General features: G+C 49.3%; 1 protein-coding gene across 2 annotated transcripts; it reads left to right on the plus strand.

Annotated features, from left to right (window-relative positions):
- Positions 1-5,392: 5,392 nt before the first annotated feature.
- On the plus strand, positions 5,393-27,175 carry TRIM26 (tripartite motif containing 26). Of its 2 annotated transcripts, XM_058554919.1 has the most exons (9): positions 5,393-5,527; positions 16,978-17,465; positions 17,649-17,744; positions 19,027-19,257; positions 20,127-20,198; positions 23,449-23,471; positions 23,964-24,079; positions 24,321-24,353; positions 24,909-27,175. In XM_058554919.1, the coding sequence occupies exons 2-9, from the start codon at positions 17,028-17,030 to the stop codon at positions 25,589-25,591; spliced, it is 1,692 nt and encodes a 563-aa protein (XP_058410902.1). In that variant the 5' UTR covers positions 5,393-5,527; positions 16,978-17,027; the 3' UTR covers positions 25,592-27,175. The 2 variants fall into 2 exon arrangements, with proteins under 2 accessions (XP_058410902.1, XP_058410903.1); XM_058554920.1 differs by lacking the exon at positions 20,127-20,198 and having other exon boundaries at positions 5,394-5,527; positions 24,909-27,170.
- Positions 27,176-27,373: the final 198 nt, after the last annotated feature.

The following is a 27,373-nucleotide window of genomic DNA, read 5'->3' on the forward strand; positions in this document are numbered from 1 at the left end:
GGCTGCAGGAGCCTGGCAAAAAGCGCACCAGAACCAGGAAGCAAAAATCATTTTTTCCTGCAATGACTCTCTAGTGCCCTCTACTGACAAAGCTCAGTGACTGCGAGCAAAGGGAAAACATTTAAAGGGCTCAGTTCCATTTTGGAGCTGAGAAGCAATAAATCCATAACCAATACGATGGGGAATGAAGGGATGAAGTTGACAATACCTGAACCTTCCATCAAACTTACCATCACTAAGAGTGGGACAGAGATCACGTACCTCTTCATGTGATGCATTAAGTACACAGCACCACTTATAAAATATTCTTGCCTTAAAGAATTGAACCCAAATCTGATAAAGCCTCTAGATTTAACTACCAGTTACAAGAAATACAGAGGATAGAGGAACAAGTTAATTGACACCATGAGATGTCAATCTACAAGAAACGAAACCAGTTTAAGAGACAAAGCGTTTATTTGGGATCAAAGAATTGCAATTTGGGGAGCACTGATTCAATGCAATTTGAGGAGCACTGATTCAAGTAGAAACCCAAACAGTGTCCCACTAGGGAGCATAAATCACGAGCTTTTAAAGGCAAAGAAGGGAGGTTGTATCACAAAGAATTTTAATTGGAGTTGGAGGCAGAGAGCTAGTCTTGGCTAAACATTGATTGTCCGTTGATTCTGTCTTCAGAAAGTCCACAATCCTCAGTCTTTATGGTCAGGATGTCCGTTCTCCTGCTGACTTCTCAAACAATTGCTTGTAAAATAATGGCCATTTTGGCCCGGTCCAAAGGTGTCCAAAGGTTTCGCCCAGTCCCAGGTTCAAGACAGCAAGGCAGTTTCTCTGGAAAGGCAGCTCTGACTCCATTTTAAAATGGCTCCACTACAGTCGATTTTGACAGAGGAAACCAGACAAATCCAGAATGTGCAACATTTTACAGGATAAATGAACTGGCTTCTCCAAAAAATCAATAGTATGAAAATAAAGGGAGAGTGGATTGCTATAAATAAGAAAAGGATTAAGAGACACAGTAATAAAATGCAATATATTTCAAAAGATAATTTTCAAAAAGTTAAAAACATGTTCCTATACAAATATAAAAAAGCGTATATCAAAGATGTGTTAATGAGGGAAGCTGTAAAAGGGAACTAGTTCAAAGAACATTCAAAAGACTGAATATACATGGGCACTGGATGTTCATCTTTTAATCTCTACTGAACAATATTTACTTACCTTACTGTTGACCGAGAATCATTTGTGTCTATATCCCTTTTCTCTAAGTTAACATCCACCCTTAAAGAGCACTCTAAGTACCCTAAAATAGTAAGTCAAAGCAAAGCTACCCGAGAGAATTTGATAATTCTTTTGTGGGCCTGTTGGAAAATGCTTCAGTGTCACACAGAAGGAACACATAGCCATCATTTTACCTATTTCCAAGTTTGGATTTTTTCTTCTTAATAGTGTGGACCTTGTTTACATCTGGATTCAGACAACTCAACTGTAAAAAGAAATCTTTGAGAAAACCATGGAATTTGAATATGGTCTGGGTACTAAATGATATTATGAAAATATTGAATAATTATATAAATAATTTTGCTTGGTGCAATAATGGCATTTTTGTTATGTAAGCAAATAAAGTCTCTCTATTAGAAAACCACATGGAAGTATTTACAGGTGAAGTGAAATATGTCTGTGATTTGCTTTAAAATACTCCAGTTAAAAAAAAAAATGGAGGAAAGGAATAGATGAAACACAATAATATGTTGAAAATTGCTGAAGCCAAGTGGTTCACAATATTTTCTCTACTTTTGTGTGGATCTGAAAAATTTGATAATAATTTTTAAAAATGTGTCATAATATTCCATTCTCACATTCTGGGGTAATTGCACCATCACCACATAAGGCTTAAAATTCTTAATTTTAAAGCTAAAAGTTGAATTTCTCATTATTTACTATACAATATATTTTTACTAACTTTTGAACTAAAAGACATTTATATAAAAGTCCCTAAATTTGGAATATAAAGTATTTCAAAGGACAACCCATGTCATATAAGAGACTGGCTCAGCCTACGCCTTCTTTCTGTTCAAGACCCAGCAGTTAATGCTGTTAGCACTCAAAATGCCCTTTTTTCCTTTTAAAAGGGATAAAGACTGTTATTTTTTAGCCTGCAGCAAGGTCTTAGCACAAAAGCAGTCAGTTCTTAGTAGCACACAATTACTTTTTTATTAGTTAAATCTTTGTTAGAAAATAGAGATATAGGCTTGAAACAGCTTAGTTCATGACACTTTTAGCTTTTCCTTTAGAGACAGTCATTCATTCTGGCCCTGATTCCAAGGTATCCTTCATTCGAAAGATTCAAACAAATTCTCTGCATCTTTACCAACGGGAGCTTCATATTTTTAAGTATTTTTCTTTGGAGGCCCCTTTCCAAGCTCTCTAACATTCTTAAGACTTTGAGATTTCTGAATGCCATATTTTAACTCAATAAACTTATACTATCCAAAGTCAGTTTTAGAGGGCAGCCCTAGTTGTTCCTTAGCATAAACCAGAGCTGCTCCAGGAACATACCTACTAAATCTTCTTGCTTGATTTAAAATTCTCATTTCAAATGCAAGTAACGCTATCACACCCTTTGGTCTAGTCAACACTTATTCACTGTTTCAAAGGCTTTACATGTATTAGCTCATTTAATCCTCACAACAGTTCTGTGAAGTAGGTATCATTATCGTTTCCACTTTGCAGAGGAAGAACTTGTGGCACATAGAGGCTGAGCCACTCCTCAAAATCACACAGAAAGTGGAAGAGAGGAGGATTCGAGCCCATGTAGAGCCTAGCAGAGATGTGACTCCAAAGCCAAACTCACAACCAGCCCCATATACCGCTCTGGTCTCTGTCGAACAAGGGGCTAGAGAGCTGGAGGAAGGAATTTTTTTTTTTTTTTTTTGTGAGGAAGATCAGCCTTGAGCTAACATCCATGCCAATCTTCCTCTTTTTGCTGAGGAAGACCGGCCTTGGGCTAACATCTGTGCCCTCTTCCTCCACTTTATACGGACGCTGCCACAGCATGGCCTGACAAGTGGTGCGTCGGTGCGCAACAGAGATCTGAACCTGGGCCACCAGCAGCGGAGCGTGCGCACTTAACAGCTACGAAGAAATTTTGACTCTGCTCTCAGACCCTTGGGGGCCAGAGAGTCTGAGCACCAGGCAGGTACCACTGTGTGTTGCTACAAAATCGCTCTGACCACAGCAAGCCTTGGAGTCACCATTTCCATTACCCTTACTTGGACTTGAGAAGCTGCATCAACCAAGGTGTAGTGTGGTGGAAGACAGGAGTGCATGACACACTGCAGCCAAGCAGGGCCATAAGGCTTTAGAATGCCTCCAGAAATGCCCAAGCAGAGCTCACTCATTCAACATACATTTATTGAGTGACAGCCAAGTTCATGGAAGATACGTGTGTCTCCACTCTCACAGGGTTTACATTGGTAGTGGTGCCTGGGAGGTGGAAAATAAACACATTGGCAAAGAAATGAACAAGATGCTTTCGAATGATGACAAACGCATGAAGAAAGTGAAACAGAATGATGCATTATGGGGAACTGATTTAGACTGGATGGTAGAGGAAGGCCTTTCTGAGATGACAGTTGAGCAGAGACACAACTGACAAGAAGGGGCCAGCCATGCAAGGGGCTAGGGGAGAGAGGATGAAGCATAGGGACCGAGGGAGAAGCAGCAAGAGAGAGGTCAGAGAGATAAGCAGGGCGGCCATGTCCACACCCCAGGCCCCGCAGAGGCCTTCCTGGCTCTCTTAAGTGGGCTGGGAAGATATGGGAGAATTTTAAGCAGGGGAAAGGGCCCTCTAAGGCTGGAGGAAGCACAGAATGGCCTGTGGGTTGGGAAGGACTTCCTAGGGACAGGGAGAGAACAGATTAGTTGCAGGAACTCATTTGAAGAACACTTAAACACGCTTTCTTCCACAACACCAACTAAAGGAGCACGTGGCTGGAGGGTCTGGGATGTGCTGAGACCACAGCCAGAACCCAGGCCTGCCAGAGTCGTGGCCAACAGGTGAAGCCCACAACCCTCCCGCCCAGAGGAGAGGGGCTTCGAGAGCTACACCGCGGGACAAAGGCAGAAAAGAAGGCGGGGAATGGGGTAGAAGAGGGGGATGTAAACTATGGGTGTGGATTTCTTCTGAATACCCCAGCCCCCCGCCCCCCACCTTAAACCCTGAGTATTCACCTCACCTCAAGTTCCTCCACCCTCTGCGGGGGAGGGGTGGAGGCCGGGCAGGTTTTAGGGTTTAGGACCATGAGCTCACCCTGTCATGAATACCCCCCAACACCTGCAACCTACTCCTTTACCCTGCCTAGGCGGGCGACCTGTGTCCCCACCTTGATCTCCTGTCCACCCCCTAGGGGCAGGGAACAGGGTGACCAGGACAACCTTCACCGCCCTCCCCAGCCCCGCGCAGGGGCTGAAGGCGGCGGCAGGCCCGCCGGCCCCGGGAGACTGCGGGACTTTCATGTGACAGTACCTGGGACACAGCAACGGCCGCACACGGGATGGCCCGCGACCGGACTGCGCGCGGCGGCCGCAGGCAGAGCAGGAAGCGGGCGCAGGTGGGCAGCTGGGGCCGCTTCGGCGCCGTCAGCTTCCGGGACCACGGGCGGCGGGACGCGCGGGAGCCTCCAGGACACCTCCCCACCGAGGACCCTGGGAACCGAGTCCCGGCCCGCTTTGCGGGCTCTGTGGTTTCTGAATCCAGGCCGAGGAGGGAAACAACCCCACTGGGCCGTGCCCAGGCCCCTGAGCTCTTGGAACCTCCATTTTCCCTTCTGTCGAATGGGGACAATAATGCCTGCCTGGTTTAAGGATATTTTATGTAAAGCGCCTTACTCATCGTAGGTGCTTCGGAAATGGTGGTTAATTTTTGCAAACAGCCCCCTGAGAATATTTGCTTGCTGAGATCCTGCCTGGTCCAGGAAGCAAATCTGGGCCACGCTGGGGGCAGGGAGTCCTATTGAATGTTGAGCACCTGGCGAGCGCCACTTGCGTCGCCCTCTGACCCTGATCCAGCCCGAGACGGGAATCGGGAGGGGGGGAGGACACGCTGGCATCCCACAGTCCTACAAAGGGTCTCATTAGGTCCCAGAACTCGACTCCCTCCCACCCTGTAACTCAGGAGCTCGCACTACGCGCCAAACTCTGGCTGCGGCTCCCGCGCAGCCTCGGCTCCGCTTGATTTCGGTTTCCTTTTCTCGGCCCCTGCCGCCCCACACCCCGCCGCGGCCCGCGGATTGGCCCGGTGATCGGTGACGTGGAGGAGACTAAGGTTCCCATTGGGGGGCGGAGTTCAGCAGGGGCCAATCCGGGCGCTGGTTCGGGGGAATCTCGATGGGGGCTCGGAAGAGCCCGGAGATTAGCGGCGGGGACGCGCTGTCGCGCTGGGTTCTCGGGAAGGATCGCGACCCGGAACTGACCGCCGCGGGAGAGAAGCGACACCAGCCCCGGATTCGCGGTCCGGAGCTCGCGGCCGGTGAGTAGGAGGCGTCCAGGAGAAATGCAGCAAAGCAGCGGTCACACGCGCCCCGGGGTCCGGGCGGGCTCTGGAGGAGCGTGAAGTTCGCTGTGTCCTCCCTCCAGGCCTGATTCCTCCTGCTTGCTTGACCCTCCATTCGCCTCTTCCTCGTGGGTCTTCCTCGCCTTCCCGTGTCCAGCTCAGGCACCGATCCACTCTTGTCTCCAGAGCCAGAAGTAAGCGGGGCAGCGAGGACGGTCTGGTTGCTTAGAGCCGAGTGGACGGCCAATCCGGCTCCATGACCAGAGTTCTGTTTTCTTTCATTTCCTTTTTTTTTTTTGGTCAGAATAAACCGGTTTAGCCACATATACTTGGAATATACTTGGAGCTGTGCATTCACTCCCTTCTCCAGCCTGTTAGCATATTAGCATTTTGTCTGCTGATTTTCTCCCTATTTGGCCTTAGAAAAGAGTGTGTAAATTTATCTTTGTGGAGCAAATGGGACGCAAACACTTCCAAATTCCCAGTACATTTCAGATTTTAACACCACGACGGGTTGTGTGCACTTCAAAAGATGGGAGAGTGACATTCGTTCATGCATACAACAAATATTAGTGTCAGGGACCATGGTGAACCTCCTGTTAAAGTCATAATCCATAGAATGTTTTCTCCCCAAGTTTAAAAGAATCAGCTTTTGAGAAAATAGACTTTTTTTATGTTCCCAAATTGCAGTTTTCTTTTTTTAATAGACTTTATTTTTTAGAGCACTTTTAGATATATAGAAAAATTATGAAGATAGTACAGAGTTCTCATATACCCTAAACCTTCTCCCCTTTTGTTAACATATTATGTTAAATCTTATGTTAAAAGTGTATCACACATTTGTTAACAATTAATGAACCCATATTAATACGTTATTATTGACCAAAGTCCATAGTGTATTCAGATTTCCTTAGTTTTTACCTCAGTACTTTCCTGTTTCGTGATCCCATCCAGCTTACCATATTATGTTTAGTTCTCGTGTCTCCTTAGGCTCCCCTTGGCTGGGAAGTTTCTCAGACTTTACTTGTTTTTGATGACTTTGACAGTTTTGAGGAATACCGGTCATGTATATTGTATGATGTCCCTCTACTGAAATTGTTGTTTTTCTCCTAAGACTGGGTTAATGGGTTAATGAGAGGAAGACCACAGAGGTAGATTGTGGTTTTCATCACATCATGTCAAGGATGCATGGTTTCAGCATGATTTATATCTTGGTATTGATCTTGATCACCTGGTGATATAGTGTTTGTCAGGTTTCTCCACTGTAAAGTGACTCTATTTTTACCCACTTCCATACTGTGCAGCCCACACATAAGGAGTAGGGAGTATGCTCCCCCCTCCTTAAGGGCAAATATGTACATACATTATTTGGACTTCTTCTGCATGGGAGATTTGTCTCTCCCTCTGCCTTACTTGTTAACTTATTTAATCATTTATTTATATCAGTGTGGACTCATGGATATTTATTTTATATTTTGGGTTATAATCTAATACTGCTTTATTTTGTTGCTCTGATTGTTGCAGTTTTAGCCGTTGGGAGCTCTTTCAAGTTGTCCCTGTGCTCCTTTCTAGCATATATTTTTATAGAGCTTTTTGCTGTTGAAAACACTTCTACTTACGTGACCTTGCTTGAACTTCAAACAGCCTGGTGAACTTGACAACACATTGTATTCTCACCTTGTTAGGAGGTAAGGAAACTGAGGCCCAGGAGTAGTGGGTGACTTCTTACATATCACTTGCCCCGAAGGGAGTGACAGGCTGGACTCAGACTGGGCTGACCACTGCAGAAGACACTAGCCACAGAAGGGAGCCCGTGGTCTGAATTGAGGCTTCTTGGAATGACATCAGACTTAGACTCCCCAGGATCAGAATAGAGAAAACATGGAGAATGGGAAGAAATTGGTTTTGGAAAACAAGGGTTAATTTGGCTGGCATCCAGGGTGAATTAAAACTTGCCAGCTGGTAGAAATGGAATGTTGACCTTCCCCCAAAAACTGTGTGTGTGGGGGGAGGCGAGGGAGATCTGGGTAATGTTTATGGTCAAGAACGTCTTGAGGAGAACCCTTGGAACCTTCTGGTGAAGCAAGATTGTAAAGTGGAGAGGGCAGTATGGTGAAAAGAGGGAGAATGAGGAAGATAATGGGACTCTGGAATCACGGGATAACATTTAGTTCCACAAACATTTGCAGACCACCTACTTTGTGCCAGACACTGGAAGTAAAAAGATCGGTGAGGCATGACTGTAGGGTTCACTTTCTGGTTGGGGGGAAAGACAGGTAAAATTGTCAATTATGAAGCAGTGTGATAGTGCCATAATAGAAATGGCAGTGTATGCAGAGCCATAGGAGCTAACCAAGGAGGGGATTCGTTCAGCTTGATGGTGGGATGGACACAGGGAGGACCTCACAGATGAGGAGACGTATCTGATTCAGCCTTCAAGGATGAGCTGGGACAGAAAAGAGCATGGACAAGGGCAAGGGGTAGGGAGTGGGGGCGCTGACGGAGGGACTGTCTTCCCGGTTCAGTGTATCTAGCATTAGGGTGAGGCAGGATGGGGGCTGGACGGGTATTTGGGGGCCAGATTGTAGGGGGCCTGTGTGCCCTGCTGTGCCATTTTGATGTCAGGAGTTTTGAAGCCGGGGAGTGACAGGATGGGATCCATATGTTGGAAAGACGACCCTGGGCCGGCCCCATGGCTTAGCGGTTAAGTGCGCGTGCTCCGCTGCTGGTGGCCTGGGTTCAGATCCTGGGCGCGCACCGACACACCGCTTCTCCGGCCATGCTGAGGCGCGTCCCACATACAGCAACTAGAAGGATGTGAAACTATGATGTACAACTACCTACTGGGGCTTTGGTGGAAAATAAATAAATAAATAAATAATTATTTAAAAAAAAAAAAAAGAAAGACGACCCTGGCAGCACTTTGTGGAGGTGTGCTACGTTTCACCCAATCTAAGATGCCATCAATTATTTTATATTCCACATAGAAAAACTATTTTGCCTGTTAAATTTTGACATGCCATTGATCACATTTCAGAGATACTAAAATGTAATGAAGTGGGTATCTCAAATTTGATGAAAAATGGGAACTCCCTGTTGTTAGATGGTGGCTTAGATCCCACCTTCCTCCTGGGAATGAATGGTTAGATATCTCCATCTCACTAACCCATAGATGGTGAGTTCACTGACTCCATTTATGATCTTGAAAAAAATAAATTTGATAAACTGGCTTTTTCCTGCCCAGGAGCCAAATTGTCAAAAATCAACACAATAAAACTGGGATACCTGGCCCAAAGATTTCGGCTATGTTTATTCTGCTTTGATTACTCTTGATAACAGCAGTGACTTTATGTCGCACATTAAATATGCTGGTGCACTTGCCAAACCTTTATTTCAGTTTGTCCTGTGAATGGCTTAGATCTTCCCTCCTACCCCCATTTCTTCATGGTGATACTGAGACCCAGAAAGTTCAAGAATCTAGCCCCGGACTGCACAGCAGAGTAGCTGAGCCTGGATGAAAATCCAGGTTTTAGTCCTAATCCAAGACTCTTCACTTGAGGCTTTGGTTAGAATAAGAGCTGGGGTGGAGGAAGATTCTGCCTGTGTTTTCCTCACTCAGAATTTCTAGGAGCTGTCGGAAGGGGCCAAGATGGCTGAGAGCAGGTTGGAGATCTGGCATGTCCTGGCAGGTTGTAGTTTACCTGTGGGGACCAGAGAGAGAACTGCCACTTGGTGTCTACCTTTGTCACAAGACCTTTGTCTAGATAACTAGGCTGATTTTTCTGCACAAGCTCTTTGTATATTTCAGCCTACTAACCTTCAATAATTTCCTTTGCTGTATGAGTCAGGATTCGTGTTTTCCTTCTTCTTTTTGCAGATGACAGACAAGTCCAAGCTGGCTGGGCAAAAGGGCATTTGTTGGCTCCTGTGACAGAAAAGTTCAAGGGTAGAGCTAGCTTCAGGCACAGCTTGATACAGGGTTTCACAAGATGCCATCAGGACCTAATTTCTTTTACTTCATCTCTGGGTTGGCTTCATTCTCAAACAGGCTAACCCTTTGGTTAGCAGAATTGCTCTAGCAACTCCAAACTTTATGACCTCACTTCTCGCAAGTTCTTGAGAAACCACAAGAATCTTTTTTCCCCCTTGTCTCAGCTAGGTCTCCTTGTGACTGGCTGTGATTGAGTCATGTTCTCACCCCTGAGCAAGCACTGTGCCCAGGGGGAGCCCTAAGACGTATTCTCTTTCTCCGCCCTTGAGCTGAGGGAGAGCACCACCCGAAGCACGTGATCCCCAGAAAGGATTTGGGGAAAGTTAGCAAAGGAAGGAAGAATGGAAGCTGAATGGACCCCTCGCCCCAAAAGATAAACATTTACAGCACCTACTAGTTAGATCAAGGAGCACAGTATCTGATTTGCTGCTGTAGGATTCCTTGGCCTGTTACCGGGCCTCTCTCATGCTGTTTCTTTTTCTTTCTTTCTTTCTTTAAGCGTTAAACACATACGCGCAATGGGATTCTATTTTCCATCCACCAGACTGGCAAAAATTTAAAAGCTGGCGATACTAAGTGTTGGTGAGGCTGTGGAGCAACATAAGTGCTCACAGCCTGCTGGTGGGAACGTGCGTTGGTACAGTCCCTTTGGAAACAGTTCAGCCTGATCTAGTCCAGTTGAGGATGCATCTCCTTGCCCGTGTATAGTAGGACACGTGTGCAGAGATGTTCACAGGGCAGTGTTTGTCATTGTCCCAAACTGGAAACAACCCAGATGGCCCTCCGAAGTAGAATTATATAGTCATAAAGCAATGAAATGAACAAAATCAGCTCACAATCACATGAATGAATCTCACAGACATGATGTTGATAGGCCTCCTCTCCAAAATGCAATATGATTCCATTCATCTACAGCTCAAAACCAGGAAAAATAAAGTGTATCATTTATGGATGCTTACCTAGGAAGGAGCAATCACGAGCATTATAGTTTATTCCACAACAGCCATGTCCCTGGACACAGCTTTTTCTTCTCTCCTGGTTTCTGTACGTTCCTGGAGCCAAAGCTTGGGTACCGTGACTGGTGTCGTGCTGGTGATGTGCAGCCTGCTGTTCTTGCTGCTGCAGGGAATGTGAAGAAATGCCTCTCTCTAGTAACTGACCATCCTGCCGGAGAGAAGGACAAGGGCTGAGATTGCCGCACTCGTGCAGCAGACACTCAGGAAGCAGTTTGTGGGCGTCAGATTGCTCTGCCTGTGCTTTATTCACTTCCTCAGCCAGTTTTTATTATTTCTTCTGTGTGCCAGGCACTGTGCTAGATTCCGAGGATAAGGCAGACACAGTCCTTGTCCTCGTTTGTTGGGAAAAGCTGATGTTAAACAAGTAATAATACTAATAAGTCAGGACTTAGGGTTGCAGAGAAGTACACGGTGCAGTGCGGGGGCTGTGTGAGGGAGAGAGCGTGCGGACTCAGTCTGCAGGTCAGGAAAGATTTGCCAGAGGAGGCGGCTTTCTTTTGAGGCTTCAGGCTGTAAGTGGAGTTTGCTAAGCAGGAAAGGAACTGTGTTCTGTGCAGAGGGAATAGCATTATCGAAGGGCTCGAGCAGGAAAGAGCATGGCACTTTTGAGGCTTGGAGAGGGTTTGGTTTGGCTGTGGGTCGAGTTTGAGTTGGGAGTGGCAAGAAATGAGCCTGGAGACAAGGTCTGGGCCTGGATTATCTGGGGCCTTAGAGCATAGGAAGGAATTTTGACATTATTCCTGGAGCGCTGAAAGCATTGAGGGGCTTTAACCAGGGCGGTTACGTGAGCAGACTTGCATTTTAACACGTGGCGGGGTGTGTTTGTGGGACTAAAGGAAGGCCGCAGTGGCTGGAGCACTAAGCAATGGAGAGAGGAGGTGTAAGTAAATCGGGGATCCCTTGTCCCCACAGTTAGATCTGCTTTCAGCTTCCAAAGGATTACTCCATTATAGCACTAGATGTTAGCTCTGGGAAGGCAGGGACTCTGCCATTTTTGTTCCCTGCTGTATGCTCAGTGTCTGGCATGTGGAAGGCACCCAGTAAAGTCATGTGTCACTTAACGACAGGGATATGTTCTGAGAAATGTGTCATTAGGTGATTTCATCATTGTTCGAACATCATAGAGTGTACTTACACAACCTGGATGGTATATCCTACTACACACCTAGGTTGTATGGTACTAATCTTATGGAACTACTGTCATATATGTGGTCCAGTGTTGACCAAAACGTCGTTATGTGGCGCATGACTGTATCTATTAATTGTTGAATGAATTATAACATCCTGCTACTTAAAACCCTCAGTGGCACTTTAAAACCTTGTCCCATCCACCTCCCAGTTGGCTGTTGCTGCCATGCTCCTCTCTGAGCCCTATGGGGACTGCCACTGTTCAGAGCATGTCTCAGCCTGCCCCCGGTGGTTTGTGTGGCCTGCACTATAATTCAGAGCACCATTGACACTCGGCCCTGTGGGGAAAAGTAACCCACGTGTGACCTCAGGAGTGCACTGTCCACAGAACCGGCATCTCCTGAGTCTGCCTGGTGCCCAGCCCACAGCCACAACCAGGGCTGTAAAATCTGGGGAGTCCAGGCCTTGGGCGGTGTCAGCGGGGGAGCAGCCACTCCTCTAGTAACCAGATCCAGATCACTTACTTTTTGCCCTGAGTTCTGTCCTTTCCATGCTTGTAAGAGGTATCACAGAAGTTTACTTCTAGGAGAATTTGCCTATTTTAGATTAAGAAATGGGCCTTAATCTGGGGCCCTAAGAGCCCTTAAATGGGGTTCTCAAAGAGCGTGGAGCCCCAAGCATGGGCTTGAGAAGCAGCCTGGAGGCCAGGGTGTAAATCCAGGCCCCTCCACTCACTTCTCTGGGTCATGGAGTCCCCAGCTGGGATTCAGTGTCTTCTAGGGTCCCTTTCTGTGGCATCTTGGAGTCCAAGGCAACAGGAGGCAGGAGGAGCATGAGGGGCGGCAGAAGCCACAGAAAGGTGAGGGAGAGTTTAGCACCTGCTAGGGCAGAAGTTGGCAGCTGTTAACAAGCAAGGGGCGGGGCGGGCCCGCTGGTGTAGCGGTTAAGTGCGCGTGCTCTGCTCTGGTGGCCCAGGGTTCCCAGGCCCGGATCCCGGGTGCGCACCCACGCACCGCTTGTAAAGCCATGCTGTGGTGGCGACCCATGTGGGGTGGAGGAGGATGGGTATGGATGTTAGCCCAGGGCCAGTCTTCCTCAGCAAAAAAAAGAGGAGAATTGGCATGGAATGTTAGCTCAGGGCTGATCTTCTTCACAAGAAAAAAAAAAAAAAGCAACGGGGCCAGAGTTCTGACCCTTTCTCTCTGGTATTGGGCCAGGGCAGGAGTAGGGAGTGGGGAGTGCAAGTGTCTGCCCACAGGGTGTGGACACTGACAGCAATGCTTCCCTCAGCTAGTTTTTGCAGCTCACAGTGATTCTCGCAGCCAAGAATTGTGCATGGTATCCACATCCTGAAATGTGCTGCTGGAAATTATGGAAATTACCTGGTGTCACCTGGCCAGTCTGTTGACATATGCAGAGTAGGTATTTCTGAGATCCAGACAGTTGTAGGGGAAGGGTGGATTGCAGGAAAGGGGATGTCAGAAAGGTCGGGAGTGTCTCCAGTTCTGCCTGGTTCCTAGAATCACAAGCAGCTTCTGGTTTATTGAAAGGGCAGAAGACCTGCCCGCCCTGGAGGGGGAGTGTGGGACCTCCAGTACGAGGTAATTCATGAAATGACTTCCTCAGGTTTCAGAATTCTCACTTGGGGAAAGGGAGTGGGCTGGACCATATCAACTCTAAATTTTTTTCTGTCTCTGGCTTTCTATGGTTTCTGTCTGCTCAAGAGCCAGAAATGGAGAGGAGAATAATATAACAGTTTTACCCCTGATTGTGGAAACCCATTGGGATAATCAGAGAGAATATACTGAAGGCATAAATGGTAGAAAGAGCAGAATCAGGGGGAGTGTGGTTAGTTGGGGAAGAGTTTTTGGATTTGGCGAGGGTCAATTTTGCGTAGGATCTGAAAGGATTGAGTGTGGGGTGGTGAGCAGTTGTTCTGGTCTGCCTGTATCTCTCATGCTCGAACCCCATTTCCTGTCACAGCTAAGGCTGGAATGCTTTCGGGCAGTGTCAGCAGTAATAGTGCCCCTTTACTTTCGTCAGCACTCCCCATTGCAAAGCCCTTCCCTGCGGATGACCTCACCCGAGCTTCCTGACAAAGGAGATGGTATTAGGCCCTGGTTACAGTTTGCCTGGTAGGGAAGAGAGCGTAGTGGATTGGGCTGAGGTACCAACACCAGACACTGCTTCCTAGCCATGTGCCCTTGGGCAAGCTTCTTACCCTCGCCAAGCCTCAGTTTCCTCAAAAGAATACCTGAGCATTAAGTAAGGTGTGTAAACAGCAGATAAAGTGGGTCCTAATAAACGCTGTTGCCAAGAAGTTGTTGTCACCTGGCTATTGGGTCACAGAGCCCAAACTTGAACCTGGACTGTTCAACCCACAGATTTACACCTCGGGTCTTATGTGTATTCAGCACTGCCACAGTAAGCATCTTTCAATATATGGTATATGTTCAAGATGGAGTCTGTATAACCAAGCGATGGATTGAACATAGACACATGCTGTGTTTTGTTTGTCTCATTACGGCCGACTCGCAAACGCGTGGTTCTTCACAAGGAGCACTGCTTTCACTTCCTCTGCATCCATTCCTTTGTTCAGCACATAGGTATTGAGCTTCTACAAGGTGTCAAGCACCACTATTCGTGATTCTTAACATCTTTGGTAGTTACAGACCCTCGTATGGATTCTTTTAAGAATGATAGAAGAACTATAGCCCCTCTCCTTAGAAAATTTTTCCAACTTTTTATTTTGTTTTGTTGAACCATTTAAAAGTAAGTTGTAGTCATGCGGGCCTAAATACTGCAGCATGCATTGCCTAACAATATGGATATTCTCATCCATAACCTCAACAAATACCGTTAAAAAATTAATGATAATTTCTTAATATGATCCAATACTCAGTCTTTTGTCAAATTTCCTCTGATTGTCCCCAAGCTATTATTATAGCTTTTTTTAAAAACCAGGATCCAATTTGCATTTGCTTGTTATTTCTCTTTAGTCTTCTTGTTGTTGGGGGATAGCATGTGTTATCTTTGGGGTTGGGAATTTAATTTAAATTAAATTAAGCAAAGCTCCTGGGAATCCCCAGCATGGTGCCCCTTTCCTCCTTGCGAAGTCTTTGCAGAACGTTACAGCTGAAATGCTGGATCAGGCTTATTTCCTCAACAGTCAGCCAGGGAGTTGGACTGGGCAATTCCTAGGATTTTTACTAGACTTACTAACATTCTAAAACCTTTATTGCCTTCATTTGCTAGTTAAATTCTTTAATCCCTCCATCTGAGCTTCGCCCGTACATGCGTCATCACACTCATTGCATCTCTTCAAGTGACACATCTCTAATTCTGTTGGAGCTTCCAGTTGGGATTTACTGGAAGTATAATAATAATCCCTTACATTTGTACAGTACTTTTACTTTATAAAGCACTTTTTGTATATTATTGCATTAGATCCTCAAGGAGAAGACCTTATATTCCTGTTTTGTTTTTCTCTTTGGGTTTAGAGCCTGGGGGTTTATTTCTAGCTCATTCATGTCACTACAGTGAAAGAACTCGAAGGCCACTGAACTCTGTTGAAATGGACTTGCACCGCAAATAGTCAATAACAGTACTGATTAGCCTGTGGTTCCAGCTGCTTCATTCCGGCCTCGCAGTGACCTGTGTGCCCTGTCTGCTGGCTGTCTTCCAGCGACTGCCACGGTGCCTTCCCTGGATCTGCGGCAGAGCAGATTCCCCAATCCCCGCCCCATGAGGATCTTGACTTTAACTCTGGAGCACATGTGTCACTGTGGCTGGTTCTTCCTCACTTCCTCTCTTGCTGCCACTTTAAATTTCCATCTTGCACTCTGTGCTTTGAACACTCACTGGATTTGGGAACTGAAGGTCCTGGGTTCTCTCCTAGATGTCCCTCTGTGTACCGTACTCATGCGTAGTACTTGCAACTAGTTCTTTCACTCAACTCCCTTAGAAACCCTTGAAGGTAAGTATCACTCTCCCCATTTTATGGATGGATAAACTGAGGCCCGGAGTACTTAAATGAGTTCTCTATTGTCATACAGAGTGAGAGGCAGGAAGCAGCTGTTGGATCAGGTGTGCTGAGGCTCCTAACCCCAGACAGGAAGTGGGTCAGGGCTGCAAGGGTACACAGGACTGAAGTCCTCTCTGCTGGGCGCCGTGCTCTCTCTAAGGGCCAGGGCCTCACCAGCATCGCAGTCACAGCCACCTGAGGATTCCTCCCATCTTGGTTTCCTGCGTGAGCTGAGCTAAGACAGTTCGCCCTTGTTAGCAGCAGAGCATCTAGGCCAGCTACACCGGAGGGTCGCAGCTGAGAATGAGTCCCGTGTGGCCAGGCCATGCTCTGCTGGCAGGCTGAGTCCAGGTAGAGACGAGCTTTCTAGGGGAAGTGAACCACGCCAAAATCACAGCACGGCCCAAGGAAACACCTATAAAGAGGACACCAGAACTCAGATTCTTGGTACCTCGAGTCTTGGCAAAAAACCTCAGTGCTCTTAGTTCTTGAAACCTGAAACCTGGAGGAGCAAACAGTGGAGTCTCTTGACTCTGTCAGGGCCCCCATGAAGAGTTGTGCAGCTTGTGCACTGCACAACTGAGGGAGTGCCGTGTACATAGTAGGCATTGTAGATTTGTATGTTTGTTATGATAGTCTTCCAGCACATAGTTATCAGGTGTATTGTTCTATCATAATTGGTACATTAGAGCAATTTCCCAACAGAAGGAAGGAAAAAGCCTTGAGGCAGGAGTGCTTTACCCACAGCACCGCGTGGGCTAGTGACAGCCCTGCTCTCCACTCTACCAAGCTGCCCTCTCTGGGCCTCAGTTTCCTCATCTGTAAAATGAAAGGGTTGGACTGATGATCAGTAACGTCCTTTCGCTCTGATTGTGTGAGCCTTGTAGGGGCTGATAAGTGTCTCTTTTTTTTTTTTTTTTTTTGTGAGGAAGATCAGCCCTGAGCTAACATCTGCCAATCCTCCTCTTTTTTTGCTGAGGAAGACTGGCCCTGGGCTAACATCCATGCCCATCTTCCTCCACTTTATATGGGATGCCGCCACAGCATGGCTCGCCAAGTGGTGCTTCGGTGCGTGCCCGGGATCCAAACCAGCGAACCTTGGGCCTCCGCAGCAGAACACGCGCACTTAACCGCTTGCGCCACCGGCCGGCCCCTAATAAGTGTCTCTTGATTGACTGACTGATTGCTGGAGCTGGCAGCCCTGTGCGGGGCTGCCACCTCTGCCCCTCTGCTGTGCCTGCTCTTGACTCCATGTCTGATCTCCAAGGAGGAGAAGCCCCTGCCAGTGACCACAGACCCCTCTGAGCTAAGGACACCATGGCCACGTCAGCCCCACTGCGGACCCTGGAAGAGGAGGTGACCTGCTCCATCTGCCTCGATTACCTGCGGGACCCCGTGACCATAGACTGTGGCCACGTCTTCTGCCGTAGCTGTACCACCGACATCCGCCCGGCCTCGGGGGGCCGCCCCGTCTGTCCCCTCTGCAAGAAGCCTTTTAAGAAGGAGAACATCCGACCTGTGTGGCAGCTGGCCAGCCTGGTGGAGAACATCGAGCGGCTGAAGGTGGACAAGGGCAGGCAGCCGGGAGACGTGGCCCGGGAGCAGCAGGACACGAAGCTGTGCGAGCGACACCAGGAGAAGCTGCACTACTACTGCGAGGACGACGGGAAGCTGCTGTGTGTGATGTGCCGGGAGTCTCGGGAGCACAGGCCCCACACGGCCGTCCTCATGGAGAAGGCCGCCCAGCCCCACAGGGTAAGCCCTCCCCCGAGGGTGCTCTGCCACCCTCCTCAGGATGCTCTGCTCTGCACCTGTCCAGAGGCAAGGCCTGGCTAAGACCCTTCTGAAGGCTTCTTGCTGGCCAAGGGCTCAGTCTGAGTCCACCCTCCTGCCCCAGCCCAGAGCATCCACCTGTCCCCACTGCTTGTCTTTCTACAGGAAAAAATCCTGAACCACCTGAGCACCCTAAGGAGAGACAGAGACAAAATTCAGGGCTTTCAGGCAAAGGGAGAAGCTGATATCCTGGCTGCACTGGTAAGTGAGGCTGTTAAGAGAAAGCCGTGAGGCCCTTGGCTGTGCAGAGCAAGGAGGCCTGAGCTTGTAGAGGCGCAGCTGGGAGGCGTTGCTAGGAGGTAGCCCCCGGGAGAGTGAGCACTGGCCTGGCAGTGGGAGACTGGGTTTTAGCCCAGGCCCTGTCGGTCTGAGCTCTGTGGCCTCCAGCTGTTTCCTCATCTGACAAGAGAATGGGTTTCCTAGATGTCAGCTAAGGTCCCGTCTCCTTTGTGAGTCACCTCAGTCTGGCAGCTGCCGCTGTTCTGCTAGGGACAGCCAGAGTGTAGGGACCTGAGGAAGGCCTGGTGAGAAAGATGTGATTCCTGAGAGTGGAGGGGAGCCAGAGGGTTTGGAAGGACGGCCCTGGCTCCAGGATAGGAGCTGAGAGGGGAAGGCTAAGGAAGGCCTGACCAGCTCTGATGACGCTGTGTCTGGTGAGTCCTGCGCCCGTGGTTGCCAGTTGTTAGAAACAGGCAGCACGTTGTGTGCTTGATTAGAGATGGGATCAGGAGGGACAAAACTGATAAGAGGGTTCCAGTTTTCTGGGGGAGTGTCTGTCAGGGAAGTGGGCATTGGAGGGATGTTGGGGCCAGGCCTGGCAGCGGGTGATTAGGCCCTGGGAGAGGGAGAGGTGAAGCAGGAGAGAGCCTAAGTCCAAGGAGTGCCTCAAGGCCATGAGTGAGCGTGGACGCTGGTCAGACCCCAGCCGGGGCTCGGTGGGGAGATTCGGAGGCAGGAAAGGAGATGATCCCTGAGCACAGACGTTCCATAGTTTCACTGAGGGGACGGGATGCAGTCCTACGTGACAGGGATGGCTGCACACAGATACTTTGTGCATAATAGGAGGGTGCTGAAGAGAGGATTGATCAGGCTTGGCTGAAATTAATTGAGGAAAGCTTCCTGGGAGAGCTGCAGAGATCCGGGTCCAGGAGGGAAATGTGCTGGCTCACAGAGTTCCTCAAAGGGCCCTGGAACATACTGGTTTACCTAGAACAGATAATGGGCTGACCAGTGACACAGAATCAGGATTCCAGTCCCGTGGTGGTTGAGGGAATTGAACTGATTTACTTACTGCATCTTTGAAGAAAGCAGGTTGGACCAGGAGTCTCTAAAGCTCCTTCCAGCCTGAACACTGTAATTCGTGAATGGGGGTAGCCAGGGGAGAAGAGAGCCAGCCTTGTGCGCCTCTAACACCAGATCCTGGAGGAATTCTCCACCCTGAGGCGGAGGCGTCACCTCCCTCTCCCCCTTCCCACCCCTGCAGAAGAAGCTCCAGGACCAGAGGCAGTACATCGTGGCTGAGTTTGAGCAGGGCCACCAGTTCCTGAGGGAGCGGGAGCAGCACCTGCTGGACCAGCTGGAGAAGCTGGAGCAGGAGCTCACGGAGGGCAGGGAGAAGTACAAGACCAGGGGCGTCGGGGAGCTTGCCCGGCTGGCGCTGGTCATCTCTGAGCTGGAGGACAAGGCACAGCAGCCGGCTGCAGAGCTCATGCAGGTGAGAGACCTTCCCTGGGGCAAGGAGCCGGGAGACCAGGACGGTAGGTCTCCATCCTGCCGCTCACTTGTAGGACCTTGGGAGAGTCACTTCCTCTCGGGGCCTCGGTTTTCTCATCTGAAACATGGGGATGATAATCCTTACCCACCCCACTTCTTCCAGTGGTTGCATGAGCATAAAATGAGATGACTGGTGTGGTGTCACTTCAAAAAGTAAATTTTCTACAAAAAAAAATGCTAAAAAAATTTAAGAGTGCTGTAGAAATGGAAGGGAAGTTTATTCATATTTTCGCTACTATCCTCCATCCTCCATCCTCATCACTACCATCACAAGCCTGTCTTCTAACAAGTCACTGGCAGACACTTGTCCAGTGGAAGCTTTTTATGGTTCTGGAGATGAAGAAGCCTGTGGTTGTTGGGGCTGGCTGAGGGAGGGCTGAATGGTGACTTCTCTCAAGGACCGAGAGGGTCTGGAGGAGATGGGCAGCTGGGGAAGGGAGACAGAGATGGGCGAGGTTTTCTCTGGGAGTGTACCCTCAGAGAAAAAGATGTGGAGCAGGCAGGGTGCCTCTGGAATGCTTCCTGGAGGAGGTGGCTTTGAAGCTGAGAAAGGGAGAATCTTGGACTGGAGAGCAGGTCACCAAGTTGAAGTGACACCACAACTTCTTCCTCCTGGAACCTCCCAGAGGAGTCACACCACCCTGAACAGGGCTTAGCAGCCTTTGGAGGGGGCATGCTTGATCTTTCCGCCCTTTCGGGCTGGGAGAAGGCTTATGTGATAGTCTCTACTTGCATGGTTTGGGGTGGCTGGGCCTGTCTGTCAGCAGCAGAACCATCCAGGAAAAGGCAATGGAAAATGCTGTCCTCTAGGAAAATGCTGTCCCGGACCAGTGGCAGGGCAAATCGATAGCCAGGGAAGAGATGGCAAGGCAAGTTGTCCAGGTATGTGTGCCAGCACAGGTCTCGTAAAGAGGTGGCTTCTGCCTGCCGCTCCATCGTTGGATTCAGACTCACGCATCAGGACTGGCAAGGATTTAGAACTCTTCCAGTCCAGCCCCCACCGATGAAGTCACTGAGGGCCAGAGGCTGGAAGGGGTCCGTCCCAGGCCCTGGGTCAGGTCAGGAGTTGAGTCAAAGCTCCAGCCGAGGTGTCCTAACTCCCAGGCCTCTGTGCTCTTGTTCTTTTCTCTCATTTTGTCCAAAATATCCCTCTGGCGCCCTCCTTTCCTCCAGATGTCATTCTGTCCCCTCGAATTTCTCTGTCAGACTCTTTGTGTCACTTGCTGCCCCTCCCCTTCCCCCTCTCTTCTCCTTCCCATTCAGGGACGCACATCCTTCCTTCCCTGAAGCCACCACTGTGTGGATGTGCAGTTACACGTGGAGCAGAGAGGGACACAGCTGAGGGCGCTGGTGCGGGCTGAAATCTAGTTGCATCTGTCCAGAGGGGAACCTCTCCCCATTCCGCCCAGAGGAGCTGTGGGGACCAGCAGAGGCCCAGCCTTCAGTGCCTCCGAGACCACTCAGATTGAAGACATCCAGGTGGGGTGGGAGGAAGGAAGGGAGAAAAAGTGGGTGTCAGCTTAGAACCAGTACATGAAATGTTGTTGCTGGTGGGTTTTGTCTGTGTGTTTGTTTGGATTTGCTTTTGCTGTAAGGGAACTGGACAGCTAACTCCTTATTTGTCATTAATACTTTCCCAGAGATTATTTGACTGTCAAGGAACAGTAAGAATGAGACCCTATAAGATGGGGGCCCTGGTCCAAAAGTCTGGTAGAGTAATGCAGGTGAGAGGGAGAAGCAATAGGACCAAAGGTGTAAAACAGAAACCTTGACAAAGGTGATAGAAAAGGAAAGACAGATCACTGGACTGGGAATATCATGAAGACATTAAAGGGGACAAGGGGACAGGAGAGGCCAGAGAGACACCGGCATCCTCCCCAGTTCAGCCCTGGATGGGCCTTGGAGGGTTGGGTGGCAGGTTGCATCTCTGCCTCATTCACTGTTGGTCGCCATCCACTCCCGTGAGGAACCTTCTACCATGTTCTCTGTTAATACCCGGCCATGTCTAATGCCGAGGTTGCCGTGATTCGTTGCCTCAGCCTGTCTGCTCTGATGGCCTGTCTCATCGCTGTGCCAGGCGTCTCAGGGGTGAGAGGTCCTGCGGGAGCCCTGGGCGGGCTGCTTCCCTCTGGAGGCCCAGAATGTGGCCCTCCAGATTCCTTGGGGGCTCCCCAGTCTCCCCTTCTGTGTCCTTTGGGAGAGGAGTTCCTCCACTGGTCTCCAGGTCCACCCTCTCTGGGCTCCTCTGAACCTTTAACCCTTAGACAGCCCTCATTCTCTTCCTTTCTGCTGTTCTAGAACTCCTGTCACAGAGCACACTCTTGGCTCCCTAACCCCCACCCACCCACTGCCCGTTTATTTTCCCTTTTACACCACATTTCTCAGCAGACTTGGCACACACTGCCTCAGATTTATCACCTCGTCCTCTGAAGCTGGCTTGGACTCACTGGTTTTAAGGGACAGATTAGAAGGATTTGCCAGAAACTCACAACTGGTCTCTGGGCAACTGCTTCCTAGTGGGGGCAGGGTGTAGCTCTGACCTTACCAGGAGCGGAGTCCAAAGGTCTTCCTGAGACTTTCTGAAACAGTCAGCAGCAGCCACAATTTGGTGATTCCATTTGTTTCCCAAATCTTACTTTCAGAGGGGCCTGCCTGCCGCCCACCCCCATCCCGTCCCCCTTCACTCTACTCTGTCCTTTTCCCATAACACTGATCCCTTAATAACATAATATGATGTATTTGTTATGTTGATTATTTGCTGTCTGCTTCCTCTGCTAGGGATTTGTTTCTCTTTTTTACTCTCTATCCCAGGCTTCTAGAACACTGGCTGACACATACGAAGCACTTAATTAATATTTGTGGAATGAATGGAAAGAAGGCAAAAATTAATATAGAGTATTATGGAGGCTTTAAACTCACAAAAGAGAAATAACTGGCATCTCATAAGAACTTTCTTCCCACTCCACCCTGTCCCATCACACAGATGGCACCACCATCCTCCCTCCTGCTCAAGCCAGGGCCTGTTCTTCATTATCCTTCACCACGATGCCCAGTCGAGTCTGTCTTAAACATACGGGAATGTGCTGCTTCTCTGTCTCTGCACTGCTCTAGTTCAGGCCATCTTTATCTCTTGTCTGGTCCACAGCAACAGCCTCCAGACTGGCCCCCCCATATTCGCTTTGTCTCCCTTAATCCATTCTCTACAGGATAGCCGAGTGATTGATCACTTAGGATTTGGGCTACTGCTGTATCAAACTCAAGTACAGTGACTCAAATAAAACAAGGTTATTCCCTCTTAGTAACAGTTCAGGGGTGAGGGGTGTAGGGCTGTCAGGGCAGCTGTCCATGAGGTCATCCACAGAGCTGGTTACTTCCATTTGGTTGTTCCACCAACCTCAAGGGATGTTGTCCTCAGCTGTGTAGTCACAGTTGGGCTCGCCACCCCCATATCCAACATAGAGCCAGGGAAAAAGAGGAAGTAGAGAGCAATTTCTTTCTTTTAAAGGATATGACCCCAAAATTGTCATCATTGCTTTTGTTCACATCACATTGGCTAGAGCTTAGTCACATGACCAGACCTGGTTACAAGGGATTCTGGAAAATGTAGTTTTGCTGGGTGGCCATCTGCCCAGCTATTACTCCAGGGATTCTGTTATTAAAAGGAAGAAGGGGAGAGTGGATTCTGGAGGATACTTAGCAGTCTCAGCCACATGTAAAACAGGTCACATTTATCACTCCTCTGCTTGAAACCCTTTGGTGGAATAAAATTTAAGCTCCTTATTATGCCTGTGCAGCTCTGCATGGTCTGGCCACTGCCTCCTCTGCCAAGCCCTTTCCCACCTTGCCTTCTTCACCTGGTCAGCACCTTCTTCAAATCTCAGCACAAGCGTCATTGCCTCAGAGAAGTTGGCCCTGTTGTGCCCTGCCCCCCGTCCCACCATTTGCTCTGTTGTCGTGATTATTTTGTTTGTTTTCTTGTTTAATCCATTGCTGCCCCTAGAATGCCAGCTCCGTAAAGAAAGGGCCACATTTATTTGTTCATTGATGCGTCCCCAGCCTTTAATGCAGTGTTGGTATGTTGAATGAAGTCTTCTTTGATTGACATTGATGCTTGCGCTTTCTTCCCTTCCAGGACACCAGAGACTTCTTAAACAGGTAAAGAGCTTCCTTTCCACAGTGCACCTCATTCCCCTGGGCCCGTGTCCCTCTCCTTTTCCTTGACTATGAGCCATTTAAATTAGTGGGGAGTGATATGATGCCAGAGGTGCCCGCATCCCGTGCTCCATCCTGTTGCCCTTCTCTCCTGGGAAGCAAGAACACTTCCTTGAGAGCTGGAGACTTGTTCTCCACTGGAGCAAGTTTTCTGTGTAATCCCAGCTCCTAGGCCCGCTGTCCTTGTCTGAGACAGGACAGGGTGGTGAGAGTAGAAACGTGGCTTAGTAGACAGGAGCACTCTGGATGTTGAGTCCGCTGGTGGTCGTGAGTCCTGGCTCAGCCTTGGGTGGTTCACTTAGTGTGTTTGAGTTCCTGTTTTTCTGTCTGTTAACTGGGGATAATCGTACCTTTCCCTCCCCCTTCATAATTGTTGTGAGATTGAGAGAAATGTGAGAAGAGCTAAGTAACAGGTTATGTCTGTCATCTTCTCAGGTATCCGCGGAAGAAGTTCTGGATTGGGAAACCCATTGCTCGTCTGGTTAAAAAGAGGACAGGAGAATTCTCAGATAAACTTCTGTCTCTGCAGCGAGGCCTGAGGGAATTCCAAGGTAAGGGCTGGGGAGAGCACTGTGGTGGGAGTCAGGAGCTGAGGTGCCACTTTGAGATAGGGTACCCGGCTCCTTACCATCGTATTCTCCAACCTCACTCCTCTGAGGGTCTCCTGGTTGTTTTTTCTTCTTGGGATCTTAAGGGTGGAGCCCTGTCACAGAATTAATACTGTCCACGTCAGAAACGGGCCCATAAGTTTGCTGGGCTTGAGGGTCATTGCGGTTTTTTTTTCCTTTCCAGGGAAGCTGCTGAGAGACTTGGAGTATAAGACGGGTGAGAGTCCGCAGGATTGTTCCAGATTTACCTCAAATAAAGAATATTCTCCCCACAGAGATTCTGACTGCCCCCTGCTGCCCCGGGTAGCCCCTTCTCTTGTGCAACAGGGAGAACTTCCCAGCTGCAAATGTAGAGCCCCACCTTGCATTTTCTCACCAATCTACTACTCTTTAGTCTGCACTAGAGGCTGCCGCTTGATAGTCTGACCCTCCTCTGTAGTGTGTTTGGGTATTCTGTCCTTACATGTCCTACTACCAGGCCTTTCTCTGTAACTGAGTCTCCTCTCGTCTGCCTGACCATGTGGCTCCTGTATTCAGAGCCAACTGTGTGATGGCATCCTAAGACCAGAGGCCATCTCTGCCCCAGGCCCCACTACTGTGCTCCCTCTCCGCCCTGCCGTCAGGTTGTGCACTGCATCCCCTGAAGGCCGCATTCACATGGACCAAGATGTGAATAGCACCTCTTGGATTGTGCAGTGTGCACGGACACCATGGAGACTGGGGGCCCCCTCCCAGCCCACCGGTGATGCTGTTCTTTCTTTTGTCCCCACAGTGAGTGTCACCCTGGACCCGCAGTCAGCCAGTGGGTACCTGCAGCTGTCAGAGGACTGGAAGTGTGTGACCTACACCAGCCTGTACCAGGGTGCTTACCTGCACCCCCAGCAGTTTGACTGTGAGCCAGGGGTGCTGGGCAGCAAGGGCTTCACCTGGGGCAAGGTCTACTGGGAGGTGGAGGTGGAGAGGGAGGGCTGGTCCGAGGATGAAGAGGAGGGGGACGAGGAGGAAGAGGGGGAAGAGGAGGAGGAGGAAGAGGAGGCCATCTATGGGGACGGATACGACGACTGGGAAACAGATGAGGACGAGGAGTCGTTGGGGGATGAAGAGGAAGAAGAGGAGGAGGAGGAGGAGGAAGTTCTGGAAAGCTGCATGGTAGGGGTGGCCAGAGACTCTGTGAAGAGGAAGGGAGACCTCTCCCTGCGGCCGGAGGATGGGGTGTGGGCGCTGCGCCTCTCCTCTGCGGGCATCTGGGCCAACACCAACCCCGAGGCTGAACTCTTCCCTGCACTGCGGCCCCGGAGAGTGGGCATCGCCCTGGATTATGAAGGGGGCACTGTGACTTTCACCAATGCAGAGTCACAGGAACTCATCTACACCTTCACTGCCACCTTCACCCGGCGCCTGGTCCCCTTCCTGTGGCTCAAGTGGCCGGGAACACGCCTCCTGCTGAGACCCTGAGCCCCAATGCCTGTCCCTGGCCCCACACCCACAGCTGCTTCACTTCTCAAATTCCAGGACTCCGTGACGAGGGGAAGGAGGTGCCTGGCCAGACCACCTGGAGCAGGAGAGGGGAGGGACCCCATGTCCACTGCCGCTCTCCTCCCTACGGCTGTGGCCCCTTTGAGACCTCGCTAAGTGCTGTTGCTCCATCCACACTGCTGTAGTTCGGCTCCTCTCCCACCTCCTGGAGGTTTCCTTGCAAAATTCTGACCCTGCGGACTGTTAGGGCTCCTCCCTCCCTTCAGCCCACTGCCTTTGACCCAGCTCTACATACTTTTTGTTGAATAAGAGGCAAGGCGGCATTTTCTTGCCCAGTATGGCATCCCATGCCAGCTGTTCTTGGGAAAGACCAGTTGACCATTACGCTCAAGGCCATTTTGCTGTCCTCAAATCCAATACTTCTCCTTTGCCCAAATCTACTCCTGCTGCCTGCCTTCCCTGGCACTTTAAACAGACCTACTACCACCCCAACTCAGAGTTAAACATACATGAAAATGCTGGAAATGAACTGAATCAAAATCCACTGAGGCTTCCCGGGCCATTTAAGTGAGCCGCCTGGAGTGGCAGTGGAAATGGTCCTGTGAGGTCCAGAGCAGAATCCGTGCTCCTCAGAGACCAGGGCTAGCATAGGAAGTTCCCATAACTAAGGAGGTGGGACTCCCTGGAGCCATCTGTGGTCTTAGGGGAAGGGTCTAGATACATGTGGCTTTTAGGTAACAGTTTTGATAGGTGATCAATAAATTATCTTTGTGGGTTGGTCTTTGTGAGGAGAGTTTTTAAAAGGATCCAGAATATTCTGCTCTTGATTGGTCCATCTAAAAACACCAGGGCAAATCCAGTCAAGCAAATCCTCCCCTGCCTTGGAAGCTCTGATCACTTTCTCCGGTCGAGTATTAAGCTTCTGTCACTGGCCGTGCTCAACACTGAGGTTGCGTTTTCCTAGGACAGGGGTTGGGGAGGGGAAGACAGTTGTGTGGGGAGAGGAGAGGAAGGCAGCAGGAGTCCACAAGCCCACCAGGTCTTCAGGTCAAGAGAGGGATTAAAGCGTATCCTCATTGCTTATAGGCCCGACCCAAGTCCCAGCCTCCATGTCAGCTCCCCTAGTGCCATAGTTTAACATGAGCTCCCTGCTCCAGCCAGATTACCTCGCAGCCTTCGTCTTTACCCATTCTGAGCACTCTGCCAGTCCCCTGCTTATCCAACTTAACTCCTCCCCCTGCTCCAAGAGACTGTTCCCACCGCTGTGGATCTGGGGGTCCCTTAGTCACCACGTTGTCTCAAAGTTGCACTCTCTGTGTATATCACATGCTGCCTGAGTCACATGTACATCTGATTTCTGCCTCTAGTTTTGTAAGCTCCCTGAGGGCGGGTTCCATATCTTACACTTCTCTTGTATTCTCCATGGCACCTAGTGCAGTGCTGGGCGCAGAGTAGGTGCTCAATAAAAACTTGTTGAATGAAAAGCTTGGATTTATATATATTTTATTATAACTCAAATATCACCAGATCTTCTCGGTCTGTGTCTACGAAGAAGTTCCATTGACAGCACTAGCCCAGGGTTTTTCTTCTGTGCCCCTTCTGGGTCCTTCAGAACTCTGCAACTTTGCTTTCTCTTCTCTGCGCACATGCTGTCATTTCTGGAAATCCCAGAAGAGGCCCCCACAGACACAGACTGGCCAACACCGAGGCTCCACCTTGTTCTCTCCTTGTTGGTGGCCCTGAGCTGAGACCCAGCATCTC

Source organism: Diceros bicornis, chromosome 14 (assembly GCF_020826845.1).
Source record: "Diceros bicornis minor isolate mBicDic1 chromosome 14, mDicBic1.mat.cur, whole genome shotgun sequence".
NCBI lineage: Eukaryota > Metazoa > Chordata > Mammalia > Perissodactyla > Rhinocerotidae > Diceros > Diceros bicornis.